The sequence below is a fragment of the Sceloporus undulatus genome, chromosome 3, assembly GCF_019175285.1.
Source record: "Sceloporus undulatus isolate JIND9_A2432 ecotype Alabama chromosome 3, SceUnd_v1.1, whole genome shotgun sequence".
NCBI classification, from domain to species: Eukaryota; Metazoa; Chordata; class Lepidosauria; order Squamata; family Phrynosomatidae; genus Sceloporus; species Sceloporus undulatus.
The window spans coordinates 4,090,263-4,105,945 of NC_056524.1; the positions used below are offsets into that span (position 1 = coordinate 4,090,263).

At 42.7% G+C, this 15,683-nt stretch overlaps 1 protein-coding gene across 1 annotated transcript in view; it reads right to left on the reverse strand.

The window, feature by feature from the left end:
- Nucleotides 1-5,268: 5,268 nt before the first annotated feature.
- PPME1 (protein phosphatase methylesterase 1) overlaps nucleotides 5,269-15,683 on the reverse strand; it is a 32,915-nt gene continuing 22,500 nt past the window's right edge. The window contains exons 6-14 of the mRNA XM_042456541.1: nucleotides 14,152-14,306; nucleotides 13,669-13,759; nucleotides 13,126-13,191; nucleotides 12,817-12,952; nucleotides 12,362-12,491; nucleotides 8,260-8,304; nucleotides 7,044-7,108; nucleotides 6,572-6,639; nucleotides 5,269-5,679 (exon numbers count right to left, since the gene is read on the reverse strand). Coding sequence (XP_042312475.1) covers nucleotides 5,661-5,679; nucleotides 6,572-6,639; nucleotides 7,044-7,108; nucleotides 8,260-8,304; nucleotides 12,362-12,491; nucleotides 12,817-12,952; nucleotides 13,126-13,191; nucleotides 13,669-13,759; nucleotides 14,152-14,306 — 775 coding nt within the window. The 3' untranslated portion in view covers nucleotides 5,269-5,660. The remainder of the gene's footprint in view (nucleotides 5,680-6,571; nucleotides 6,640-7,043; nucleotides 7,109-8,259; nucleotides 8,305-12,361; nucleotides 12,492-12,816; nucleotides 12,953-13,125; nucleotides 13,192-13,668; nucleotides 13,760-14,151; nucleotides 14,307-15,683) is intronic.

Sequence of the window (15,683 nt, forward strand, 5' to 3'; positions counted from 1 at the left end):
TCAGGCTTGATCTCTTCAAGGAGCCATTTGCCATGGAGAGCCAAAAAGACATTGGCTGACCATGGCATCCTCAGCACTCTTCTCCAGTACATTTCCAATGAATTGATCTTCCTCTTATCTCCTTTCTTCACTGTCTAGCTCTCACATCTGTCCATGGTGATGGGGACTACAGTGGTTTGGATAATTCTTACTTTAGTGCTCAGTTGTATATCTTTACTCTTGATGATCTTTTCTAGTTCTTTCATTTCTGCCCTTCCCATTCCTTGCCAGCTTTTGATTTCTTGAAAGAAGTCTTCTTCCTGAACAATGTTTGATCCAAGATATGGGAACTGTTTTACTATTTCAATTTATTCATTGTCTAGGTTGAATTGGTGTAGATCTTCTGTGGCCATCATTTTGGGGTTTTCATGTTCAGCAGTAAGCCTGTCTTTCTTCCTTGACCTTCCATTGGTTTGTGATGTGCCTTCTTCTTCTGACCCTGGTTCAGCAGAGCGTGTGTAAAACCTCAGCCATAAAACACAGCCACACCAAAGCAGGTAGTGAAATATTTATTTTCATAAAACAGGGGCTGGGTGATCATCCTCAGCAGGGGGGTAATGAAAATAAAAATCCCTGCCAATAGTAAAGAATGGGGTGGTGGGACAGTACAGTATTGTTAAAGGAGGAGGGCACTCCTTTTAGCAAGATTGGGTTGAGAAGGCTGGGCTATGGGGTGGGGGGGAGGGGAGGGATATGATGGAAAGGATCAATTTTGGTAGACTGGATGGGGTAGAGGGAATATCTAGGTTACCAAGGCCCCAAACATAGCAAATCCCACACACAGATCAAGGACAGACAGACAGACAGAGAGGGGGTCTCATGAATACAATTTGCTGCCAGCTTTGGCCTCAACCCAGTAGTTTACTAAATAATTTACTCCCAATAAGAGCAAATCTATGGCTCCATCTGCACTGCAGAATGAATAGTTTGACACTGCTTTAAAGGCCATGGCTCAATACTATGGAACCCTGGGCTTTGTAGTTTGGTGGGGCACCAGAACTTTCTGACAGCGAATGCTAAATATCTCACAAAACTAAAAATCTCAGAATTCCATAGCGTTGAACCATGTCAAACAGAACCTCTTTCACACAACACCGTTATAAAAGTTTTATGCCCATTTAACTGCCATGGCTCTATCCAAAAGTATCCTAGGAATATTTGGTGAGACATTAGAAGACCCTGGCTGGGCATTACAAGGTCCTAAAACTACAAATTCCAAGAATCCATCAGATGGAGCCACAGCAATTACTGGGTCCTTCCACACTATATATTTATAGCACTTTGATTCCACTTAAGTGCTGTAATTGCGCAATGCAAAAGAGACTCTGCTGAACCAACAGTTGAATGGAAAGTCAGTCCTTCTGTAAAATCCCATTGATCCAATGGCTGTACTCTACCTGGGGATGGCAAGTGGATTTAGGGCTCTGGTCCATGTTTTTTCTTTGCCACTCTACCATATCTCAGTGCTATCTGTGGAGTGGAGAGGACAAGAGGCTGCAAAGTTTGAAACAGTTTCACTACATATAGATACAGGAACATGGCAAGAGAAAGAAAGAGGGATCTGATTTTCAAATCAAAAATCAAGCTCAAGTTTAAACAGGAGCAAAATTTTCAGCAAAACATTGGTTTTGGACCCTGGGCTACCAGTTTGGACTGAGGCAATCTCATTCAACCAGCAGATGTCTTGGAAATAAAGAACTAGTCAGCCCTCTGTATACTACATGGATTGAAAATATTCCCCCAGAAAATAAATTCCAAAAAGCACCCCTTGATTTTGCCATTTTATACAAGGGATAGCATTGTATATACTGTAATGAGACTTGTGCATCAATGAATTTGGTCAACAGACACTAAGGGCCCACCATACATCTTTTCTATAGTCCACAGAAGCATCACCAATCCAGTACTTTTGAAACCAGCCTCTAGAGGTGGATATATCCAGAAGTGTAGGGCTACAACTACACATCAGCCTCCAGTGAGCATCACTCTTGGCAGGGAGAGATGGGGTTTGCAGTCCCATCCACCTGAATGCATCATGTTGGGGTTGAACTTAGAAAGCAAGGAACCAGGAGGTAGGAAGGAAGCACTTGGGGTAGGAAGGAAATAGAGAAGGAAATACTCTTCTCAAATGGAGGGCAGGAAATTTTCAAGCTGTTCAGTTACCGAAGGAGCCCTAAACTTAGATGAAACTCCTCTGTATGGAGCACCCATCCACTCTGCAGCTTGGCAAGTCTCTTGATGTCACTACCTGCAGCTGCAACAGAAACAGAGAAGGCCACAAACGTATGTACAGAGATGGAAATTGGATTGGACCACATGTGGGATGCGCTACTGCCCAGCCAGAGCACCATCTCCAATAGAGTTTTGCTTTTAGCGCCAAATACCTGTCACCTTGCACAATGAGAAGGTAGACATAGTCCAAAATGTCTAGAGTGGCAAAGATTTCCCCTTCGGAAATACAAAGGGTATTTTGGGAAAATGCAAAGCTCAGTCCTAACAGAGGTTTTCCCCCAAACTACCTGCAAAGAAGGCTTTCACGGCTGGCATCCACAATTTTTTGTGGGTTTTTTGGGCTATATGGCCATTTTCTAGAAGAGTTTATTCCTGGCATTTCGCCAGCATCTGTGGCTGGAGAATGTACCCCACTCTCTTCAATGCCAGCATTCTCTGAAGATGCCAGCCACAGATGCTGGCAAAACATCAGGAATAAATTTCTAGAACATGGCCACAGAGCCCGAACCCCCCCCCCCCCCCCGCCGCCGGCAAAAAATATATATACTTGCAAGTCTTTGCAGGAAAGGGCTGTGAATAAGACATCTGGACTCGTGTCTGGAGAATCTTTGATGCAACAGGTGCCTGGATTGTTCCACTCTGCCAATCTCTAGTGCTACAGGAGTTTTTCCACATCCAATGAGACAAAGTAGCTAGGATCCTTAGGTATGGGAGGCAGACATGGCACTTCACACATAAACACACACAAAGACACACACAGCTGGGCAAGGCGTTCCAGTTTTTCTAGTTCTGAAGCATCCAATCCCCTGGGAAATCCTCATGTAAACAGATTGTATGGCTCCTGTTCGTTTCAGCAGCATTTGCAAAAGCATTTTACAGTAGACTGGGCTTCTGGAATGCATGGTCCTCATCAGCCTTGTTTCCCCTCAATTCCAGCTCAAACCTCCTTCTCTTTTCCAGGTGTTTTTTAAAAGCCAAGCTGGAGAAAGATTTGACTTGCAGCCTCCTAGTGAACTGTTTCTCTATGGCCACAGATGCAACGTCCTTTTATTATTATTTATTGACTGACTACCTTCAAGAGCAAAGGACACCAAATTCCCCCACAAAGGCACTTTCCCCCCATTTGTTATGTGAAAACTGCCTTAAAGGACAGTTGGTCTCTAAGGCTGGATGAGCCATACAACTAGTCAAAACACAAAAGCCATGCCTGATCACCAGGTTTCATCATTTCTCTCTCCCCCGTTTGAAATGTTATGCACTGAGAAAAATACAAAAATGGTGCTTGAGCTGCAGGGCTGCCACATACAAAGGGGAAACAACCAGTGGAAGTTGATGGGCCCCAGGTCATTGGGACAGCGAATCTGGTCCATCAGTCTTCCTGATTATTGTATTTCAGAATGAATTTAAATTACCATCCAATGTGACTTTGGTTTCCCAGTCACTTTGAAGCCATCAATGGCCTTCAGAGAACCATTGCAGGCCAGTTTTTAAATATTTTGGTCAAAATGCTTCAGAGGCTTATCTCGCTGCCATGGCATTGATAAATGGAGGCCTGCATATCTGCACAAGCTGCCATGCCAATGCAATGCATCCAGAGTTTCATTAAACAGGCCCACAATGTACCTTATTTAACTAGGTAAGCCTATAAGATAAGCTGCCCACTATGGCAAACTTGCTTTTCTACTTATGGGAGGAAGGAGGGGAGAGATTCTAGATTAACCCCATTTTGTCTTACCTCAGTACAAGGCCTTGGTGGAACAAAATCTAGTTATTAAATAACAAATCACAAAACATCTGCTATGATAATAATGGAACAAAAGTATCAGGTATAAATGTTTAACAGATTAAGTACAGTGTGCCCACGCCATATGCGGGTGCGCCATACGTGGCTTTAACCTTGCGCAGAAGGCTAAGCCACAGGAACTAGTTTATGCACCTGTGGCATGTGTGCCACACCACACGCAGGACTGCTCCCCCATTAAAACAAATGGGGTTTGAGTGTATGCGTTTTCTCCCATATGTTGGGTGTGTATGTGTTCCAGAATGGATCCCCCGCGTATGGGGAGGGCCCACTGTATTACTGATATTTACTGTTCAATATCCAACATAGTCCAAAAATTGCTGTTCATCATATAACACAAATTAGTAACTATCTATTGAGAACTCTATAATGAACGTAAAGATGCCTTTAATTTAAACCATCAAATTCATTAAAAAGTCCTAGAAAAATTGCTAAAACATCAATAAACTGTAGGTGGCTGCAATAGTAACCAGTCCAAATAGATTTCAAAGTAGAAAGTCTTCTTAACAGGACAATGAAAAAGGTTACAGCATAACAGGTGAAAGCCAGTGTGGCACAGTTGGAGTGAGACTCTGGAGACCAGGGTTTGATTCCCTGCTCAGCCATGAAACCCACAGGGTGACCATGGGCAAGTCACATTCTCTTAGCTTAAGGGAAGGCAATGGCAAACCCCCTCTGGACAAATTTTGCCAAGAAAACCTCACAATAGATTCACCTTAGGATCTCCGTAAGTCGGGAACAACTTGAAGGCACACAGCAACAACAAAACAGCATAACAGGTTTTCTTAACTGGACAACAGATTTCAGTACTATGTGTCTTCTTAACTGAGCAACAGTATGGAGTATATTGTTCTATGTTGAATACTGAACAGTAAATATCAGTAATTCTTTTATTAGTTGCACGTTTATACGTATTACTTTTGTTCCTGGAACAAACGGCCAAACTGACCTCAGCTGGAGGCCAAACTGACCTCAGCTGGAGTCCTCCAGATGTATTAAGACCTCAACTCTCATCCTCTCAGCCAGCACAGCTGGGCCAATGGGAGTTGTGGCTCCAAAATACCCAGAACCAAATGGATTGTTTGGTGAGGGTCCCAACACAACCGGAGGCAAGTGGACTGGACTGACTGGTTGGCACTCCAAAATGGCAGCATTCTAAAACATGGTGGCCTCAAGTAAAAAAATGGCAGAGGTGGGTAGGCTTCTCACAGCTTCTTCCAGAGAAGAAACCTCTTTAATGTTCTCAGGTTTATACAACGGAATGAACCAGCCTTAGATGCCCAAGAGTCCCTCACAATCACCTGCAATTTCATATGCAAAGCCATTCAGATTTGTAATCGGACTTCCTCAGGACAAACGGAAAGAAAAACCAACATCCAGGGGAAAGGAAAAGGCAGACAAGGGCAGGGAGGCAGAGGCGATCTAGCCGTTCACTGGCTGACTTCTTCCTCAGATGAGTCTCGCGCCCATCAGTGTGCATTGGGAAATCAAACTGGGGTTTGATGAAGAGGATACAGAATACGCCACGGTGGCCTCTGGTGCAGTTTTATTTACAACAGGAAGTTAGTGCTGGTGGGTTTCCAGGTTATTAACAAGCAGGAAAAACACTGTCAAGGGAAGGGAAGAGGAAAAAAGAGATTGTGTGACAATCTTTCAAGATAATTTGACTTATTATTATTAATATCATATCATCATCACCATCGCTACTGCCATCATCACCGTCACAACCACCACAAATGTGCTGATCGGGTTGTTTTAAATTTTGGTACATACTCACATCTTTCTTCCTCTCATAGATTCCTCCCCTGGCTACCAGTTTGAGCCAGTGCTCATTACAAGCTAGCCCTAGTATTTAAGGCCCTGGGCTTTAACCTCCCCCAGTACTGAGCAGCTTGGATAGCATGGTATGTACCACCTAGGAACTCAAGATCTACAGGCAAATGATTATTGGCAGATCTACCAATGCGTACAGCTCTGTTAAGGCTGCGAGCCTTTCAGGATCTGGCTCTACATTTGTGGAACAGTCTTCCTTTGCACCACTGGCTGTAGGAGGATCTCCCCCCCCCCCCTTTTTTTTTAAGGATTGAAGAGCTCCTTCTTCACTTTGCCAGATTAAGCTGCTGAGTGTGCCTAAAGTGGCCAAGATGGGCAGCCACCAGTGGGGTGGTGAGGATTTTTTTTTTAGTATATTACGGTGTTGTGTTTTATTGTCTCATTCTTGATTATATATGTCTGATGTGCTGCCCGTTGGTGAAAATAAACCCTGCTGTTGTTGTTGTTATTTGTAATTTGTTGTTATTATTATTAAGAGATCTGCAACAGCTTGGAGGTGTAGATGGGGGACAGTAAATGAAGGAAAAGCACTGTGATGCTCTCTTGGATCTTGGCCACACAATCTTTCTGCCTTTGGCCACCCTACTGTGCATGCCTGAAGCTCTACCTCAGTATTACACAAGAGTAACTGAAGGTCCTCAAAGCTAGTTACCTAACAAAACTTACCATTGGAATCCACCAATGGGTTCTGTAAACCTGTGACGGATCAAAAATGTTGCAACGGCTTCAGCAACCTGAAAGAGACAGAAGAGCAGTGATGAAGCAAAGCCTGTTGCTCCAATCCACACCTGAATCTCCTGCTGAAGTTCAGAAAAGTTACTTTTGACAATAACAATTCTCCAAACCTGTGTATCTAGCAAGGCCAGTGGCTACATTGGCTGGTAGATTCTGAGCAGTTGTCCAAAAAAGTAGCTTTTTTCAAGCTCTGCCCTCAATTACTATCTGAGAACACTACAGGCTGCACACCCTCCTCCATTTAACTCTTGCCTTGGTGAAAGTGTGAATACAGACTGCTGGTTAAATGGAGCCTACTGTTCCCAAAAATATGGCTTAGGTCCCCCCTCGCGTGATCCTGACATCCCAATCCTAATTTTGTACCCAGCAGTGATAGATTTGCCCCAAAAGGTGCACCACTCACTTTGTCCGGAGCATCCTCATGGACCGCATGGCCGCATTGTGGAAGGACTTGCATCTGGAATTTCCCTGCAAGTGGAAAAGAGGGGAATGTCATGACTCCCAGGTTATTTTGCACTACTTTGTGGCTCACATACCCATAGAAGATACAGAGCACATACAGGGACCCTTATATGCAAAGATATGGGTAGTCTACCAAGACACCACAGAAATGTCACCCAATTTGCTACTACAATTTGTTTGAACTGTATTCACTGAATATTTGTATTCCCTATTTTAATAGCCCAACTCTGGATATGAGTGTTTTGTTGCTTTAATTTTTTTGTTGTTGGAGCAGTCCACATTCTTTAATGTACTGATATACTCATGTATAAGTCTAGAAATTTAGGTCAAAAAATTGACCCCCAAAACCTTGAAGTCGACTTATCCATGAGTCGATATAAGTACTGTATCTGGTGCAAAGCAAGAATATAATCTATCCTGGAAGCACTGACCCCTCTATTCTCTCATCCATCCAGCCTTAAGAGTAAGCACAAAGAGCTGGAATTTTTAAAGTTCCTTGACATTGTTTTGCTTTGCTTCATCTTTTAGATTCTTTGTTATATGCCCCCTAAGTTTTACACTCGATTTATCCACGGGTCATAGCAAAATCCCTAATTTTGACCCCAAAACTTGCCCTCAACTTATACATGAAGTCGATTTATAGTCGAGTATATATGGTAAGCTCATTATTATCCTTGATTCATTATATGTATAAGCTTTGCATTCACAGTAATTTCTGGAGCAGACTGCGTTTGTTCTAATGGACAAGTGTCCATAATGAGTATTTGTACCTTTACTATCAGAAATACTATTTGTATCTCTACTGCCAGTATTATACATACTATTTATAGTATGTTATAGTATGTTCTATTTTTATCATAGGTATCCTTCCTAGTCCTAGACTTCTGATTTTTTTTATTGCTGTCTCCATTATCCATAGGAACTTGCTTCCTCTGAAGTTTTTTAAAGCCAAGGTTCTCAGGAAATTGAATTCAGTATCCGTTATACACTAAGTAATTTTTCCTTCACTTCTGCAGAATTATGACATGCACGCAAGCACACAGATGTACATCGCTATGGCTAAACAGTCTTCAGTTAGTAAAGAACAGGCTGCTTGGCTCAAGATCATTATTCAAAGCTCCCAGGGGTGCAAAAGCCCATCACAGAATGTTGCTTACCTTGCATCTGGCCGATTGTTAGATCTTTATCCAGTCTGTCAACACCTAAACATTATTTTGGAGATGAGGTGGGTTGGGAGAAAGAAAAGAGATGGTTGGTGGGGGGGAAATTCAGTCTTAATTTCTTGCCCTCCTGGGCTTCTTCAAAAATCATGCAAAAACTGAAACAACTTTTATCAGTTCAAAAAAGATATCACTAGAATATAGATGATATTACTACTACTACTATATGGTGATTTTTTAAAAAAAAAAATGGTACAAAACTGAATAAAAACATGTGAAGTCAAAGGCTTTCATGGTTGGCTTCCATAGTTTTTTGCTAGTATACGTGGCTGAAGATGCCAGCCTCAGATGCTGGCAAAACATCAGAAACAAACTCTTCTAGAACATGGCCACATAGCCTGAAAAACCCACAAAAAACCCTATAAATAAAAACAGATTTCATCCTGTGACATTTGGAAGGCCTTCCTCTTATTTCAACTTTAACACATTGCTCTTATTAGTAGCTTTATTATTGGCTTTCAATACCATAATCTATAATCACTAAAACTGAGTGTATCATTGTTTTGGTTATTTTTTTTATTGATTGATTGATTACATTGTCAAAAAGTAGAATCAATTGAAAAGTCTTTATATTTTAGCTTGCAAATGCAAGACTGGACACTAGATGGTGCCAAGTAGACTGAGAAAGAAAGAAAGAAAAACAAATAATAATAATAATAATAATAATAATAATAATAATAATAATAATATTTAATAAAATAACAACAATAAAAGTTTATTTCTATCCCGCTTTTCCAACTATTGATCAAAGTGGCAAACAGATTTAGGTAAAAATACACCGAGATAAAAACATTTAAAACAGCATTTAAAAACAGTCACAATAATAACAACAGGGCCTGCTGAGTGGGGGAATCCATAAACATTACAAGGTCATCAACAGAGGGGGTGAAACATAAAATGACATCTCATGGGGGGAAAGTTTGGGAGAAGAAGAAGGTCTTAAGATTCTTCTTAAAAAGATCTAAAGATGTGGTGTAGCGGAGCTCATCCGGGAGATTGTTCCATATTCTAGGGGCCGAGGTAGAAAAGGCCCGTTGCGAGGTCCTCGCATAACGTGCCGGTGGAACCTCCAGCAAGTTCTTCCCTGCTGACCTGAGTGTGCGGGGCGGATTATATGGGGAGAGGCGGTCCTCCAAGTACCCTGGGCCCAAGCCATTTAGGGCTTTATAGGTCATTACCAACACCTTGTATTGAGCCCGGAAGCGTACAGCCAGCCAATGGAGATCTTTCAAGATAGGTGTTATGTGGTCTGACCTGGAACATCCAGCGACCAATCTCGCTGCCATATTTTGCACTAATTGTAGCTTCTGGGTTTGGTACAAGGGTTGCCCCATGTAGAGCGCATTACAGAAATCCAATCGAGAGGTTACCAAAGCATGTACAACAGTTTCAAGGTCCCTCCGGTCCAGGTAGGGACGCAGCTGGCGTATCAGCCGAAGCTGATAACTAGCGCTCCTGACTGCCGCATCCACCTGAGACAGCTGGAGTGACGAATCCAAGAGCACTCCCAGGCTGTGAACCGAGTCCTTCCAGGGGAGCGTGACCCCGTTCAGGACAGGATGGCAAATCTCACCACCCGGACCCGGGGAACCTATCACTAGTACTTCCATTTTCTCTGGATTCAGACTGAGTTTGTTTTCCCTCATCCAGCCCATTACCGACTCCAAGCAGGCATTTAGAGGAGAGATGCCATCCCTAGTCACTGCATCAGTCGGAGACACAGAGAAACAGATTTGGGTGTCATCAGCATACTGATAACACCGCACACCGTGTCTCCGGATGATCTCTCCCAGCGGTTTCATGTAAATGTTAAATAGTATGGGGGACAGAATAGCTCCTTGAGGGACACCAGATGTAAGTGCCCTCCTATTGGAGCAGACGTCCCCCAGCTGCACCATCTGGAATCTGCCTGAGAGGTAGGAACGGAACCACTGAAGCGCAGTGCCCCCGATACCCAACTCCCTCAGGCGTTCCAGAAGGATACCATGGTCAATGGTATCGAAAACCGCTGAGATGTCCAAAAGCACTAACAGGGACATGCTTCCCCTGTCCATGCCCATTTATTTGTATCCCACCCCTCTGAGAACAATCGGGGCGGCTAACAAGTTAGAAATGCAAAACATATCAAATCCCTAGTACCCTCCCCCCCCTTAAAAAGGTATTAAATCTAATAGAGGATTAAAACCGTACAAGTTAAAACTGACTCAAGGGTCAAACAACATACAATAATCAATGGGAGCAGCGGTATCTATTCATAGGAGTTTCCTGAGGCCGGGTTCTCCATTCTGGAACGGCCTGCCAGAAGAGATTTGTCTTAACAGCCTTTTTAAAGCTGTCTAAGGATGTAAGCAGACAGATCTCATCCGGAGGCCGTTCCACAGTCTGGGGGCGACAATGGAAAATGCCCTCTGGGAGGTAGCCGAAAGCCTAGATGTTTGTGGCTGAAGTAGGTCTCTCCCAGAGGACTGGAGTGCGCGGGGAGGATTATAGGGGAGAAGGTGGTCCCGAAGACAGTTTGGACCCAAGCCATTTAGGACTTTAAAGGTAATAACCAACACCTTGTACTGGGCCCGGAAACTAATAGGCAGCCAGTGGAGGGACTTTAAAACCGGAGTAATATGGTCTCTCCTAGATGTTCCAGAAATTACTCTGGCTGCTATATTCTGTACTAGTTGCAGTTTCCTGCAACTAGTACATGTAGAGCGCATTACAGAAATCTAGACATGAGGTTACCAGCGCGTGGACAACAGTCTCAAGATCCCTTACTTCCAGAAAAGGGCGCAGCTTGTGTATCAGTCGAAGCTGATAGCAAGCGCTCTTGACTGTCGCATTTAACTGATTTGACATCAGGAGCGACGAATCAAGGAGCACCCCCAGACTGTGAACGCAGTCCTTGACAGAGAGTGTGGCCCCGTCCAGGATCGGAGGTTGCAACCCAATTCTTGGTTTTGGGGCCACTACTGTGAGCACCTCCGTTTTGTCTGGATTCAGTCTCAATCTGTGTTTCCTAATCCATCCCATTACTGCCCGAAGACATTCATTGAGAGAGGAGATGCCATCAGAATTCGAGGTCGACAAACGAGACATGGAGAAATAGATTTGGGTGTCATCAGCATACTGATCACACCCAGCTCCAAATCAACTGGGAAGTGGGTAAAAAACAGTATGTGGTTGAAAGAGCGGACCACGGGTCAAAAGTGTGGTACATGGCTATAATTCAGATCTATCAAGACAGCAGAACATCCAAAAACAAGTCACTGAAAAGAGAGTGATGCCTGTGCTCAAAGCACTTGCCAGTTTAGGAGTATACAGCTCTATATAAATAAAGTATAATAATAATAAGTATATAAAATATATATTTTTAAAAAATCTCTTTCCAAAATAAAAGATGATGTACACACACCATCCACTTTAACTCTGCCTTCAAGACAGTAAATAGGAGCACATTGTCCTGATCAAAGGAAATAGTTCCACCTCTCTGTTCTGTTTTGGTCAGAACTTCATTAGAATCCTATTCCCAGTTCAGGGCAATACAGTTAAAGAAAGATTTTTTTAAAATGGTAACATGTCCAGAGAAGGATGACCAAGATAATAGAATAGAATCATAGAATTGGATCAAAGGTATGGAAACAAAGCCTTAGGAACAACTTAAAGAACTAGGTATGCTCAACTTGGAGAAGGAATGAGAGCCTGCTATAAATATATGAAAGGATGTGATGGAGAATATGAAATCAGTGTGTTTTCTGCTGCTCCAGAGACTAGAGCATGAACCAATGGATTCAAATGACAAGAAAAGAAATTCCACTTAAATATTAGGAAGAAATTGCTCTCAGAGCTGTTCAACAGTGGAACGGGCTGCCTCAGGGCATGATGTACTATCCATTTTTTAATCGAGGTTGGATGGGCATCTTTCAGTTGTTGTGTACTACTGCATGACAGGGGTTTTATGAAATGACCCTTTTGTCCCCACCCAATGTTAAAATTCGATGATTGGAAGTGAATGGAACTTGCAAAAACGACAAAAAGAAAAACAACCTACCAGCTAAGAGCAGCAGCTTGGGAACAGAGCAGTTGAGGAAGAGGTTGGAGAGACCCCGGAACCAGCCGTCCCAATACTTCTCTGTCTTGGCCAGTTCAATCCGCCACGTGTACGCCACGTCCTTCTTGATCTGTAAGGGGACAGATGAGGTTTGTTTTAAGCCAGGGCGCCATTGAGAAGCATTGTTACCAGGATGCAGCAGTCACTGGTGCCCACAGAAATAGTTCCCTGGATACATTCATTGCACCTACTCTAGCTGGGACTAACAAATTTGATTTAGACCACATATTCCATCAGATCTTAGAAATAGTACTTTTTATACTATAACTCCAAGAATGCCCAAATGAGCATGTTTACATTCTCTAAGGTTGGTTTCTTCCCTCAATACCACCCTCAAGATCAATGAAAACCACCCAAGACATGAATGATGTACATTCTCATTGAGGGCTTCTCACCTCTGCATCATCGTCTTTCTTTCTTTTGTTCACAGATTCTCCATTTTCCCCTTCCTCTTCCTCCTCCTCTTCCTCCTCTTCTATAATCCCCTCCACAATGGTTTTAGGACCTCCAGGGCTTGCAGCTCCTTCACATCTGATTTAATTTAAACAAACACTCTGAGTACCAGGCAACCAATTTCTTTTTTCATTTCAAATGTTCTACATTTGCCTTTACAATTATCATCTAGGGAACTGCTAAACCATCAAAAGACTGCTAGATTCACATCCACATGAGGAATAAGAGTTGGGTTTGTAAACATAACCTACTGTTTGACTTGGCCAACCATGGACACTCGGGCAGATTCAAGATTTCGTATCTGTCCACTTTTCACACTAGAAAAAGGAGAGAGAAAGAAACAGAAGAGCACACATTTTAGAGAATCATTTATTACTAGCAGTGCACTGTGGTAGGGCCATGTATTACACAAGGGATCTGTTCTGGGACCACTGTGCAATATGAAATTTGTATATAATCTTGAGTGCTATTTCTCTTACTTGAACTAAATGGCAACGAATTCTCTCTAGGCATTTTCTAGGAATGCCTAGAGGGAACACATCTTTTCTCATGTGGGTAAGTGCACTCGTGCTGTATGAATTCATATAATACATGGTCCTAACTGTACATTTATATTCCACCTTCCTTTCATAATAGAATTCAGGAGAACATATAGGAGTGGAGGAGATTTTTCCTGGTCTAGCTCTCATTTGGACCCAAACCCACTAAGGCTTAGCAAGGTGGCTATGCTATGTAACCTCAGCAACACAGCTGTTTGTGCCACACCATGTAAATTTACAAAGCTGCCAAGTTACCTCCACTCAATGGCAGTCTCAAGAGATTTGAATGTTTTGGGGCGACTCCGAAGGAAATTCTGCATGCTGTTCAGTGCATCCATGGCTGTTCCTATAAAGAAAATAAGAAAAGAGGGAAGCTTAAGCATTAAGAAAAACAGTATTTTTCAAAGGTCTCCATAGTTTACTGAAAAAGATAATAATGTTCACTAAATTGGAGGACAATAGGGAAAGTCACTTCCTGTTTTTAAAAAGGCCCCTCCTGGCTCCAGAAGAGCTCAAGGAGCCCCCCCAAAAATGGCAATTCCCCCATGCCTCCTACAGTATGATACAGGTATTTGGGGCCAGTTTGTAAAGTGAATGGAGGTGGCCTTCCAAAGTCTGCTATGGGCTAGTGCAGTCTTCCAACCAGCTGTGTTAAGCTGTCCTAACATGTAGGTGGCTCAACTAATGTCAAGGAAGGGCAAAACAAAATAAGGACTGTAGAATTATGTTAAGACTTACCTTCCACCACATCAATCATACACAGACCCAACAAGCTGGGTACCAAGTTGGAGGCAGCCGTGTGCACTGCAATGGCGCCTCCCATGCTGTGCCCGATCAACATGATGGGAGGGCAAAGGTCTCCGTACATGGCTTCTACAACATTTCCGACGTCTCTACAGACAAACAAACAAAAAAGACTCAAGCCTGATCATAATTTTATACAATATTTTATACAATAATTTGTGCATGAAACAAAGTTTGTGTACACTGAACCATCAGAAAGCAAAGGTGTCACTATCAGCCACCCATGAAAAAAGTTTGGGATTTTGGGGCATTTTGGAATTCCGGATAATTGCCTAATTTCTTTTGTACTACAGCTTTTATTCTCAATCTCTCGCATATATATGTCCATCCGTTACTGTTTGGAGTACTTAACTCTTCTGGTAGCTTGATGCCCTGACCTCCACCCCTGGAAATAATTTTCAACAGATTCCTTCCTTAATCCTCTGCAACTTTTCCAGAGGAGGCAAACTAAGATGGTAAAAAGTCTGGAAACTAAAATCTTTGTGAATTGGCTTAGGAAGCTGGGGAATGTTTAGCTTGGAGAAGAGAAAAAGACAATAGCTAAAACCTGTCAATTAACCCCAGCTAGAGTACAGGCAGTCAATGAATTGGTGAATAGTAAGTCAACATATAGGGAAATCCTACTGATTCAACAGATCTGCTTTAGTTAGGATAGCAGCAGAATTCAGACCTGCCATCTTTAAATATCTGAAATGCTATAAAAGAGAGCCCTGGGAGGGCAGTGGTTAAATGATGGCACTGTACTCACAAGGTTGTGAGTCTGATCCCAAGGCTCCAAGGCTGACTCAGCCTTCCATCCTTTCATAGGTTGGTAAAATGAGTACCTAGTTTGTTGAGGGCAATTGGCTTACAGATTGTAAACTGCTCAGAGAGTGCTGAATTCACTGATAAGTGGTATAGAAATGTACAGTGGGCCCTTGTTATCTGTGGGCTTGCCATCCATGGATTTAACATCTGCAGAAGGCAAGTCCTGTTGTTTTCAATGGGGGTGCGTGCACACAGCCACATTAGTGGTTGTGCACATGTTGTGCCTGCCATTAAAATTCAATAGGACTCAAGGTCTTGCATTTTTTTATTCGCGTGAGGGGCTGAGGGGTTCCAGAATGAATCACCTGAGGATATGAAGGATGGACTGTAAATGCCATTGCTATTGCTAAACAGAAATTGGAGCAATCATGGTTTTTTTGCTCCTGAGAGTAGGACTTAATCCAACTGATTCAAAACACTAAAAAAATGATTCCAGCTAAAAATTAGGAAAAACCTTCCAGATGATAAGAGCTGCTGGAATGGACTAACCTGGAAAGTGGTGGATTCTTCTTTGTCTGGAGTTTTTAAGAGGTTGGGTGGCTATCCCTCGGGGCTGTTTTAGCTGTGGATTCCTGCATGACAAGGGGTTGGACCAAATGGCCCTTGATTGTTGTTGTGTGCCTTTATTTCTGACTTATGGCAACCTTAAGGCAAACCTA